Genomic DNA, 12,385 nt, shown 5'->3' with positions numbered 1-12,385 from the left:
TACTCCGGTGAAAGGCTGTGCATTTTGTCGCTCAAGGTCACTTTGTTCTTTTCGTTTTCTGATCCACTGCGCCATTCTAAATTATTTGAAGCAATGAAACTATGAACTAATTTTTTGAAAGAAAAGTGTTGCGTAGGTACGACCAACTCCCGTGAAAGGTATCAGTTTCCCAGTATCACTTCGAATTTCAATCAAAATATCGTGAATATAGTTTTTATTGACAAGCTTAGATTGAGTTTTGTCAAAAGAGTGACGATATACAGCTGGATATCCGAAACGGCCTGCGATGGAGGACTCCACCTTTTCAGGACCAATTTGAGTTGCGTCAGATAGGGGGAAAGATCTTAATAAGGGTGCCTTGGTATTGCCAACAAACTGTGGCTCAATAATGTCACAATAAACAAAAGCAAGATGATACAAATTGATATCCGTTGGAAAAACTGGCTTATCTTCAAACTGGTTGTTTCCAGAGGAAAGTTTATTATGCGTTTCCAACGGAGATTTCTCTAATCCTAATATGTATCTGAGATCATCGGAAACATTTGTCAGATGAACACAATCCTTTCCTTCGCATAGAACAACCACACCTTTGGACGTAAGTTCTTTTCTCGGGAAAAACTGAAAATCTTTTTTACTTTTATCGAAAATAGATTCTTGTCCTCTAGATGCATAGATTCCTTTTTCCATGCCATCAATCAATTCGAACACGCTATTGTACAAACCTTTAGGAACACGACAATTTGATAAGTAGATGCCAAGTTTTCCATTGATATAGTCAAATTTACCTTCAACGATATTGAAGAACTTTTTTGGGCAAGTTATGCTAGAGAGGGAAACGGTCCACTGATTATCGTCAAGTTCTAGAGGTGCGCTGAGTGATGTACGGAAGGACGCAAGTGTATTGTCGGGATAGCAATCAAGCGACGCATTGGATGATAAATCGATCGTAAAGAAACTGTTTTCTAATTTTGTCTTCAAAACGTTGCAATCACTATTGCCTAAAGTTGGCAAGCACTTCCTCTTTTAAAAAAAAATAAAAAAAACGCTCATGGCTCAAACTGTGTTTTAATCAAAGTTTTAACTTACTAACAATGTTGTCGGAATGAAGACCAAGATGATTTTGGATATAAGTAGGATGACACTCCTCCACTTTTTGTTTTCTTCCAATGAGAAACAAAATGTAGTAGTGCAAGCTAATCTGAAATAAAGTGTAAGAGCTGTTTTTTTCAAAAACGCAAACAAGAGCTCTAAGTAAAAAATGAGAAATCACTTTATTTTTTTTGCTGATTGAAAACAAAAACAGCGAAAGACCGAATTTTACAAATTGTAAAATTTCATCAAGACATCCCTCGCTTGTTAGAAATAATCCTCTTTTTTAAAATCTGTAAACAGGAGCAATATAGAGAATTTACAATCATTCCGAACGAGGAACATAGTTGAAATTTTACAATTTGTAAAAAGTAGAAGCTGAGTTTTTTACAATTTGTAAACAAAATAGAAGCTGAGTTTTTTTTTACAAATTGTAAAAAAGTAGAAGTTGAGTTTTTACAAATTGTAAAATGAGATGCCTAAAAATTTGACAATTTGTAAGAGAAACGTAGTTGAAATTTTATAATTTGTAAAAAAAGTAGAAGCTGAATTTTTTTACAATTTGTAAAAAGTAGAAGCTGAGTTTTTTTACAATTTGTAAAAAGTGGAGGCTGAGTTTTTTACAATTTGTAAAAAAGTGGAGGTTGAGTTTTTTACAATTTGTAAAAAGTAGAAGTTGAGTTTTTACAATTTGTTAAATGTAGAAGCTGAATTTTTTACAATTTGTAAAATGTAGAAGCTGAAATTTTTACAATTTGTAAAATGTAGAAGCTGATTTTTTTACAATTTGTAAAAACTAAAAAATTAGAGCAGCAAGACAAAATTAAGTAAAGCTTATTCGAATAAACAACAACGCTAGGACAAAAGCAAAAAATTTAGTTGAGAAGGAGCAACCAAATGACGGTTAGCAACAGTGTGAGCAAAATCAATTACTTGGAGCGAGGCAAAGCTAACCTCAACTTGCTAGTCGATACACCAACCAATCAGAAAAATGATCCACAAAAACAAAGAATTAAAGCATTGAGTCCTATCAGAAAATTTATCAAAAACGAAAAACGAGCAAAGAATGAATGAAAAGTAGAGAAAAAATTAACCAATCAGTTTTCTTCACTAACTCAAATTAAAATTCGAAAACACAAAACGAATCAACAAAAAGGTTGTTTTCATAGTGAATCAAGTTTTTTACAATTTGTAAAAAATTTTTACATTTTGTAAAAATGAGTTGATCCGACAGACATGTATCACGATAAAAAGAGTAAGAGTTTTTTATATTTTGTAAAATTTCTTTTACAAATTGTAAAAATTGTGCATTTTTTAGTTTTTGAAAGATTACTTGGAACGATGAAAGTTTTACAATTTGTAAAAAAACTTGTAAAATGTACTGTTTGTTTTCAGAATTTAAAATAATTTTTGAGAAGTATAATTTTTTACAATTTGTAAAAAAAAAATTTTACAATTTGTAAAAAATTTTTTACAATTTGTAAAAATTTTTTACAATTTGTAAAAATTTTACATTTTGTTAGATAAACTGATTGTTTTTAGAATTTGAAATACTATTGAAGAAAAGCAATTTTTACAATTTGTAAAAAATTTTACAATTTGTAAAAACAAATTTTTTACATTTTGTAAAAATTATTTTACAAAATGTAATTTTTTCTGCAAATATAAGAAAAGCTGACAGTGTGCATGTATCAGTCAGTTGTTGCGTATAAACGCGTGAATGTGTGCGCGCTTGTGTGTGTGTGTTTGTGTGTGTGGGTGTGTGTGTTTGTTTGTGTGTGTGTGTGTGTGTGTGTGTGTGTGTGTGTGTGTGTGTGGGTGGGTGGGTGGGTGGGTAGGGTTGATGGAGGGGGGGTACACATTTTTTGTAACTACTTTTTTGATAACTTTTTTGATAATTTTTTTAGAAAACACGCAGCCTTTTTCGAATACGTAGGTTGAATAAGTTAGGAATAGATTTAACTGTTTAGAAAGAGTAAAATCGTTTAGGCAAAAATACTGTTTTTTGTATGTGAGGATAAAGCGTGTTGATAATAAGAGCGATGACAAATTAATGTGCTTGCTCTAACAAACAGGAAGTTTTTTTAACAAACACACATACTCACGCACGCACACACTCATACACAACACAAGCAAACACACATACTCACGCACGCATACACTCATACACACACACACACAACAAACACAAACGCGCACTCAAAAAGGAACAATACGGCAGCTGAAAAAAGTGGGGGGGAATTATGACGCTATATGTTTTGCTAAAAATTGAAAAAGGAAAATGAATAAGCTTACTGTGTCATCTAAAAATAGAACAACATGATTAGTCGGGTAGGCTCCGAAAACCGAGGAAGAATGCATGTGCTGATTGGGTGCCGAGTATCACCCTATCGGCATATGTATTCTTCTCAGATTGTTCATGTCAATACGAGCTGAAGAGGTTGATGTATAGGTTACATGATTTGCAGAAGTCGCTTCCGAATTCTGACTTATGCCTTGAACCATTAGGCGGTTCTCGATAATGCCTGATTCTCTCATTCACTTAGTCAAAGTCACGTAACCTACACATTAATCTCTTCATTTGACATTTTAGCTATTAATAATAGTATATTATGCAAGATATCAGTCCAATATATTTTTCTACGAACAAAGCATATATTAAATTCCATCACTCAACAACGGAAACTCCAAGATGGGCTGGTAGATTGAAGAGTTTTCCGCAATTAGACATTTTGGTGATGAGTACTTGGCACCTGTAGCATGCTAACCCAATGAGAAGGGAGATGATGCAATGTTGACAGACCAATTCGACAGCACTTTTCGGGACAGAGAAATAGGGTCCCGATTAATTGTCGCCCCAAATTGGGCTAGTGGTTCAGGATTTGTTTTGACTGAGTAAATAAGGGAGGTTTGAAATATTACAAATATATGAGTTGATCGGCTCTTCGCTGTATTACGTTTATTTCTAGGTTGTGTGTGTTCATAAAATGCGACCTCCTATCCCCCCTATTTGGTTCAAAGAGCCCACATTTCGATCGATTGCTCGTACAATCACGGAGTGCTGGACGGAAGACTGGCAGGCGAGGCACTCGGCACTGCGTGTGAAAAAGTCCTTGACTGGAATGGTAGAACAGCAGCAGAAAGATCTGATGTCCAATCTCAACTTGGAGTTGAAGTTGAAATCATCGCAGCAGGAAACAATTCACGAAACAAATGCTTAATTCATACTTGATGGTCACACTTCCAATTTCTCATTTGTACAACACGTTTCTAAATTCCTTCAAAACAACAATTTTCAAGTTAGCTTCAAACATTGTATTGCACAATTTAGAAAAAAATGCCCGTTATTGTATTTGGCCTTATATAGATATTGACACGCCTTTTCATTGTAATATCAGCGAAGTGTTGTTTACGTAATAAGTGATATGAAATATTGTATGGTTAGTTGATAACTATTTAATTTCTTCATTTCCTCTTACTTGCAATTAAATGTTATACGGGGTCTTTCCCATTTGAACGCCACCCACCGCCTCCCCTCCCCTAGCCTAGCTTGGTGGTCATGTAACGTATAGCCCCCCCCCCCCCCACCCCCAATCATATTAAACATACCCAATGGGGGTATGCTATAATGGGAAAAACCCGAAATAGGTGATAGTGACTTATGAGCATGAAACAGTGCAAAGGTAAATGAGCTTTCTTCTACTAACTACTTGTATATTCTGTCCTCCTCTCTCAGTCTATCTCATTGAACTACTTTGTAGAATTAGAACTGAAGTAAATGACTATATCGCACGTATTTTTGTTGTGCTGAATGACTCTTTTCCAGCGAGCGCCCCTCTTAGTTAAGTGAGAGCTAGAACTCACCCCTCATAACAATAGTAATATATTTTGATGGGCGCTGCGACGGGAAAGAGCCAACGGTACGATATCAAATGTCAAAAATCTCGAGCTGTTTCCTCTTCCCGGAACCTAATTGAATTAATTTTTGCGAAATGACATTAATCGTGTATTAGCTAATCTGTAGGTTGAACAGCAGAATAATGAAGGTACAGTTCCGAGAATTAAATGCTAATTATTAATTAATAGCTGCTACAAATACATTGTCTGTCCTCTTTTTGATGACTCCGCCAAGAATAGAATTATCTGAGTCGAGTTCTATAACCGAATAATGAAGAGGTCAAACAATGGTCCCTCAAGCAATCAATAGGAGTGTTAGCAATAATAAGATTACGCTGAAAATTGTTTTCATGTTTGCCAATGGTGTCATCAGGTACATAATTTCATAGCTGTCTGAGACTTGGTTGCTAACAATATTAACTGGCTAGGTAATTAAATGTTCTCATTAATTGCTCTCAAACACATTTGCAGTTATTATTGGGTCCTCTATCATTTTCCCCCTATTTTTCTGAATGATCTTGGAGGATTTTTTTAAATGCTCACAAGCGGTTTCTGTTGGGATAATTTCAATCCTGCTCGTTTTGCAAATAATTTTGTCTGAAACTTTTCTGTGTTAGATTTGATAATTCGATGGACCTTTTTCACCCCCGGTTTTGTACGAAAAATTTGTTCGCGTCGAAAAATCTCTTGTTGATCCCCCAAGTGGAAACATGCCATATGTTATCCAAGGTTGCAACCTGAGGCGGCTGTAGAACTTCGAGAATGCGCGAAGACGTTGTTCGCTATGCGCCTCTTGAGTTTATAAAGCGGCCCTTGTGCAATCGACTCTCTAGAAGCGCCAAAAAACCTCTTTAAGTTGGTCGAAAAGGCATCTAAAGACATTCTGAACCCAAAAAAATTTTGTTCAAATCTGGTTTGAGAATTGTTTGGACTTCACAGCAGAAGTAACTTACAATTCCGTGCTGTAGAGTGCCCTTGTGTGAAACCCTTTCTTGACATATGGTGGGCAGAGATTACCTTGAATGCCCTGTGGACGGTGCAGCCCCAATTACAAAAATAGTTTTTTGGCAGTTTAGCTGTGTCATTTATTGCTATATTCATATATCAGTGTTATATTGATAAATCTGGTATGGCTAATAAGAAGCTATTAGAAACCAGAATCATATTTTTTAATGACAGTGGCGATTGATCACCCGCGTATTACAAGGAATGTTTAATGTGGTTTAGTTTGATTCAGTGGTTCAAAACATGTCCGCATATTTCGTTTATGCAGTTTGTTTTGTTAACTGTTATCCGCTTCATCGAGAATTGCCTCGGTGTTACTGTTTTTTTTTCAAATGGATTATAGAAAAAATGCATTTGACTGTTCATGCAACCACTCTGAAAAACAACTAGTTTTGCTTGAATCAATTCAGTAAATTTGACGTGTCTCAGCTGAATCTGCGTGTTTTAAGTTCAGATTTTATGCAAACGATTGATCTCAAGTGCAATACCTTTGATTTATTGTGCGCTGAGTTTCTAGCAAGTCTACATCATATGGGGAGAGCTCAAAATGCAATTCAGGGTTGAATAATTTGGTTCCTTTTGTCAATCAAGCTAATTTATTCGATTGGATTCAATAAAACGACAGTTGAATCTTTGTTTTAATTTAAACGTTTGAGGTTTTGGCTGAGAATTTTTAATGCTCACTGTTTCTTTTGCTTCAGAACTTAGTCGGTAAAAATAGAATTTGAAATTTATCGATTAATTTTTTTTAGTAAATGCAGGTTGAAGTAGTAAGAACTGAAGGGGTCTGTCGCACAGAAATACCATCATTTTGAATTAACGCAATTTAGATGTAAGATTTTTGCACACAAAGCTCTTATAGCCTTATAATTTATGCATTTCATGGGACAATCGCTAAATGTTCCGGAGCAAATTGTAAAGCTCATATTTTTGTTTATGCCAAACTACACTGAAATAAGTCAGGTTAACCATCCCGCAAAGTTTTTTCCCAATGGAAACGGATGTACTAAAAAGCGCTTCCAAATTTTAGTTAAAAAAGTTCCTTCAAAGTTTTTGATTTTACACATGGAGACGATTGACAATAATGATTAGCCTGATGATGATTAAACCGCTATTAATGTCACTTTCGGATCAGTACCTCAAAGTGTGATAGGAAAGCCACAAGCAAATACTCAACTTTGTGTAGGAACGTCCTTTGGGAGTGAGACTTTCAAAAGAGATTTTTCACAAAAAAATTGCTTAAGGTTTTAAATCCCGACTTTTTTACTCTATTTCCCGATTGTTCTTCTACTTTTCTTCTAGTTTTATTCTCATCTTCAAAAGTCTTAAGCTCAATTTACAGCCTTCCTGCCTCAAGTTCGCAAAACGGCGCTGGCCCAAATGAGCCAGTTAAGTGCACTTCTCTCTGAAGCACGAAACATTGCAGACGAAACGTCACAAGATGAACAAGACTTCGTTCAAGTCAAAAACAAACGAAAACGAACCCGAAACTATCAAAACACCAACTCAGAAACAATCAGACCAGTGATAATAACGATTAATCCGAGACCAACACAAGTTCATTTTGCTCGTTTGATGAGAAATAACTTCCCTCAACTCAAAATCAATTGCATCAGAGAACTTCCAAACAACAATGACTTCTTTATCCAACCCGAAGACCAAACCACAAGAGAATGTCTGATGAACGCCTCAAATCATGAACACTTCTATCAACGCAAGAAACACTCTGCCAAAAGTCAAATCTAAACCCAGTTTTGTAATTGTAAATGTTCATCAGAGCATACAAGAAAACGAAGTGAAGGAAGAACTTCTCAACAACAATGCTATGAATGTGATCAAGGTGCTTCGGATAACAAGCAGGGCCACCGGAAAGCCAACAAAACTGATTCGCGTAATAACTGATTCCTGAAACCATGTAACAGCCGCAGTCAAACATGGCGTTAAAATAGGCTGGGTGCTCCACCGCTGCGAACCAAGTAAAGAACCAGCTCACGTTAAACAATGCTTCAAATGTCAAAAGTTTGGTCATTCAGCAAGCGATTGTTAAGACGAATTGAGATGTCTATGATGTGCAGGCAAACACACTGTGAAAAGTTGCAATGAATTGAAAGAACGAGCAAAATGTGCAAACTGTGGTGGCTCACACGCAACAGTGTATAGAGGCTGTCCCGCATATCAGAACGCTGTGACTGAAGCAAATAAACATAAACAAGAAACAAAATACTCAAGTGCGGTTACAAGGAAAGATACTCAGAACACTGTCATTAACCGCTACAAAAATCACTGTTCTAGTAGCTGAAGTTCTCAGTAAAATAAGAAACAATCTCAATACGATGTCCAATAGCTACATTATCAGCGTCGTTAGCAACAGTGCCTCCAGAGTATTTAACGAAAGAAGAGATGGACAAGAAATTCACGATAACATCAAGAAGGCACACCAAATGCAAACTGTAAAGACAAACATGATTCAATCTAACAGCCAACAAATTCTTCAAAATGGACAACATTAAATTTTTACAATGGAACTGTCGTGGCTTAGAAAACAAAATTCATGAGTTTTTCTTGTTTCTGACGAAAGAAAACATCGACATTGCTTGTTTAAATGAAGTCAAGAAATGGCAAAAACGTTTCGTACATGAGAAATATTTCATTGTAACAGAAGCAAAAGCAAGCAACTTTCATGGTTCTGTTATCATTGCAAAAAAGGGCATATCAAAGAGGTCAGACTAATCATACCAAGAAGAAACAGTAACGGACAAGCATTAGAAATAATCGGTGTAAACTTGGAAACGCCAATCATTGAAAACTTTTGGATAATCAATGTTTACAATTCACCCAATCAAGACCTAAATAAAACTGAAATATTTGACAACAATCCCCAGAACGTATTCATATGCGGAGATTTCAATTCTCATCAAGAGCTCAATTGTACATACAACACCGAAAACGACGAAAAATTGCTGGAAATAATTGAAGGAAAATTCAAACTACTGAACAACGGCTATCCAACGTATCAATCTAATCAACATAAGAGCCAGAGCATGCTTGATTTACATTTCTGTAGTCTTTCAGTCCTTAAACATTTTGACAATTTTCAAGTATTAGAAGATTTCGGCAGCGACCACTCAGCGACACTTACCTCATTAAAACTGAAACTTCAAGTGGAATTTGATTCAAAAGCAGAAATCGATTTCAAGAAGTTCAGAAAACATGCGAAAGTCAACTACAAAAATTCCTGCTTGTACCCACCAAAATATCCAAACAAAGACAATCTGAATGAAACGAGCCATAACATCATTCAGGTTATTCATAAATCAATTGATCAGTCCTACGTAAATAAAACAAATATTCACATTAGTCCAGAGATAATCACATTAATCAAGCAAAAGAAAAAGATAAGGAGGCAACTAAAACGTGCAAAGGATGACACTTTCTATCTATTGAGAAAGGAAATCAATTTCTTGCAAAGAGAAATCAGAAGAGCATTCAATTGTTCGATTGAAAGACAAAATAGAAAATTAATTGAAACAGCTAAACAAGCAGGAATCAAGGGGTTCTGGAAAGCAATCAAAACCATCACCAGCGATAAACAACAGTCAAGCGGATCACATTTACAAATAACGTTTAAAGACAAAATTGCCATAACTGACCATGAAAAATGTGAAATGTTCAAAAGCCTTCTGATTGAGACAATGATAGAACACCAATACGAAAATGAAGATTTACAAAAGCACTTTCTCAAGACAGAACAAAACACAAAACGTCTAATAGAAACCGATCCAAAAGAAATAACTGCAGAAAAAAATCTTAAAATTTGAAGAGTTCAATGAAATTTTGAAAAATACAAGTAAATCATGCCCCGGGCCAGACAAAATAAGTTATCAGCTACTGAAGGCGCTACCAAAAAGCATTAAAGCTCTCATATGCATAATTATTTCCAGCTCAATTAACAATTCTTACGTGCCATGCCTTTGGAAAGACTCACAAGTAACAATGCTTCCAAAACCTCAAAAAGACAAGAAGAAAGCAGAAAATTACAGATCAATTAGCCTTACCATTTGTATTGCAAAGGTCTGTGAAACTGTTGTTAAAAATCTCATCCTAGACCACTGTGAAGCAAACAAAGTCTTTGGACCACAACAAAGTGCATACAGAGCAAACAGATGCACAACCGATAACCTCCCTGTTCTGATTCAGCATATAAGGGAAGCATACCAGTGGTCAGAAATGGTGGGACTTGTCTGCCTTGATGTCGAAAAAGCTTTTGATGCAGTCTGGAGATTAGGTTTGATTGATAAACTGATTAAAATCAGAATACAGACGAAAATCATCAAATGGGTGAACTCCTTCCTCTCATAAAGAAATGTTTACGTGAAAATTAAGAATACGAGAAGCGAGAAGTTCTCACCAACAGCCGGAGTCCCCCAGGGCAGCGTTGTGGTGCCCATTCCAGAAGCACAAGCAGGAATTTCTCAGTTTGCAGATGACTTTGCATTGTTTTACAGGTCAAAGTCCAGTCAGTTAATACAAAGCAAACTCCAAGCCTCACTCAACACTCTCATAAAGTGGTGTGATAAGTTGAAAATCAAAATAAACCCGTCCAAAACAAAGTACATGCTATTCAAAAACCCTTCGAAAAGACAAACAAGTCTCAGTTTAAACATCAACGGAAAACAAATTGAAGCCAAAACCATAAAGTTCTTAGGAATAACCATGACGCCACAACTAAACTGGAATGAACATTGTAAAGACATCACAAGCAGAGCAAACAAGCGAATCTTCCAACTGCAGCGTCTAAGCAACCTCAATGTTGAGCAGGAGAGTTTACTTCTGCTGTACAAGTCCTGGATCCGGCCCCTATTTCTATATGCAAACGCTTGCTGGCTAAACCAAGCGCAAACGGTCATATCAATCATGCAAAAAGCGGAAAACAGAGCAGTGAGAATATGTTTAAGGAAACCTCGATGGTACAGCGTACAAAAGTTACATGAAGAATCGAACTCACCTACTATAAGAAACATTCAGAAACGGTTGGCGAAAGAATACATCAAGCGCGCACAAAAGAACAAAATTGACGCAATTTTACGGCTTATAGAAAAGAAAAGGCAATGTCCAAAGAACAACTGTAAAAGCACATTAGACTTTCTGATTGATTAGGCTTACTGACATTAAAACCGTTTCTTCCTATTTACTGATTTAAAAATCAGTGATCACCGACTAAGACCCAAAGGATCCTTCGAGTCAAAGTCAGGATCTAATCTAGGGTCAGGAAGCTTCTTCGATCCTTTTGAATCAGAATCAGAAGTTGTCCGCCGTTTCCTAGGCTTTAAAATGCGCTTCTGTCGCTTCCAAGCTCTATAAGCCTCCGACAGTCCATCCGGTAACAGCCCCTCAAACAGAGGAAGCTTCTCTCGGGCAATCTGCCGGGGATCCCTGGCTCCGTCGCCAAAGCTTTCGAGAGGAATCACCCGAACCATGCCTTGAGGAAACTTCTCCTCTGGAGGGGGACTCTCGGGAGTAGTGCGTACAGACATTTTGTTAATCCCCTCAAGCTTGAATTCTCAACATTTGTAAAACATCCGATACAATTCGAAACCAGCAAACTTTGGACCAATGATTCTAAAGTATCTCAATTATGTATAACGAATTGATTTCAAAAATCGAAAGAAACTCATCAGCCACGATAACTGAATAAAGACAATTCTCAAGCAGAGACGTGTGTATATTGGCGCAACACATAAGTATACTAAATGAAAAACACAGCGGGAGTTCGATCCCCCAACGCGCCGCAGCTGTTTCGAGCAAAGAAACAAAGCTGATTACTCCTCAGCCCTTCTTCTAGTTTCAGTTTAATTCAATCTCTTTTTTTCTTTCCTCTTGTAACTACTTATTATTTCTTCCCTATCCCTGACAAAACTTACCTTTATGCCCAACAATCTTCAATAACAACTGCAAACACGGCTAGCCAGAAGTAATCAACGACAAGTAATCGCAACCAGGAAAAGCCAGTAAAAACCCTCCACGGTGTTTATAATGGCTTCGTACCCCAGAAACAGTGTACAGTTTAGAACCAATGCCCCAAATTCAAACTCAAACCCAAAAAAACTCTTCAAGCTGCTGCTGTAATAAACTTCATTGTTGATGGTTGTACATGAAATTTCTGAATTGCTGAATACACATGGAGACGATTGACATATGTTTATCTGAGCGTTTCTATGCACCTCGGGTTCTTTTTTTCTTGAGCCGAGTCTCGAGAGGTGTTGTTCAAAAGGCTGACTTGCCTTTACCACTTCAGGCAGTTTTGATAGAGCGATCTTAATCTCGCACTGTGGGGGAGGCTGAAACTACAGAATGTTTGAAGTTTTTTAGTTTCAACTCTTAAGCTGGCTTAAGT

At 36.5% G+C, this 12,385-nt stretch overlaps 1 protein-coding gene across 1 annotated transcript in view; it reads left to right on the top strand.

Annotated features, from left to right (window-relative positions):
• Positions 1–5,435, top strand: part of LOC142345096 (bone morphogenetic protein receptor type-1A-like) — a 30,938-nt gene extending 25,503 nt beyond the window's left edge. The window contains exon 6 of the mRNA XM_075397181.1: positions 4,059–5,435. Within this exon, the coding sequence (XP_075253296.1) occupies positions 4,059–4,310 (252 nt within the window). The 3' untranslated portion in view covers positions 4,311–5,435. The remainder of the gene's footprint in view (positions 1–4,058) is intronic.
• The last annotated feature ends 6,950 nt before the right edge of the window (positions 5,436–12,385 follow it).

This window comes from Convolutriloba macropyga, chromosome 8 (assembly GCF_964194025.1).
Source record: "Convolutriloba macropyga chromosome 8, txConMacr16.3, whole genome shotgun sequence".
NCBI lineage: Eukaryota > Metazoa > Xenacoelomorpha > Acoela > Convolutidae > Convolutriloba > Convolutriloba macropyga.
The sequence above is the reverse complement of the archived record's forward strand: the minus strand, read 5'-3'. Positions and strand labels throughout refer to the sequence as shown.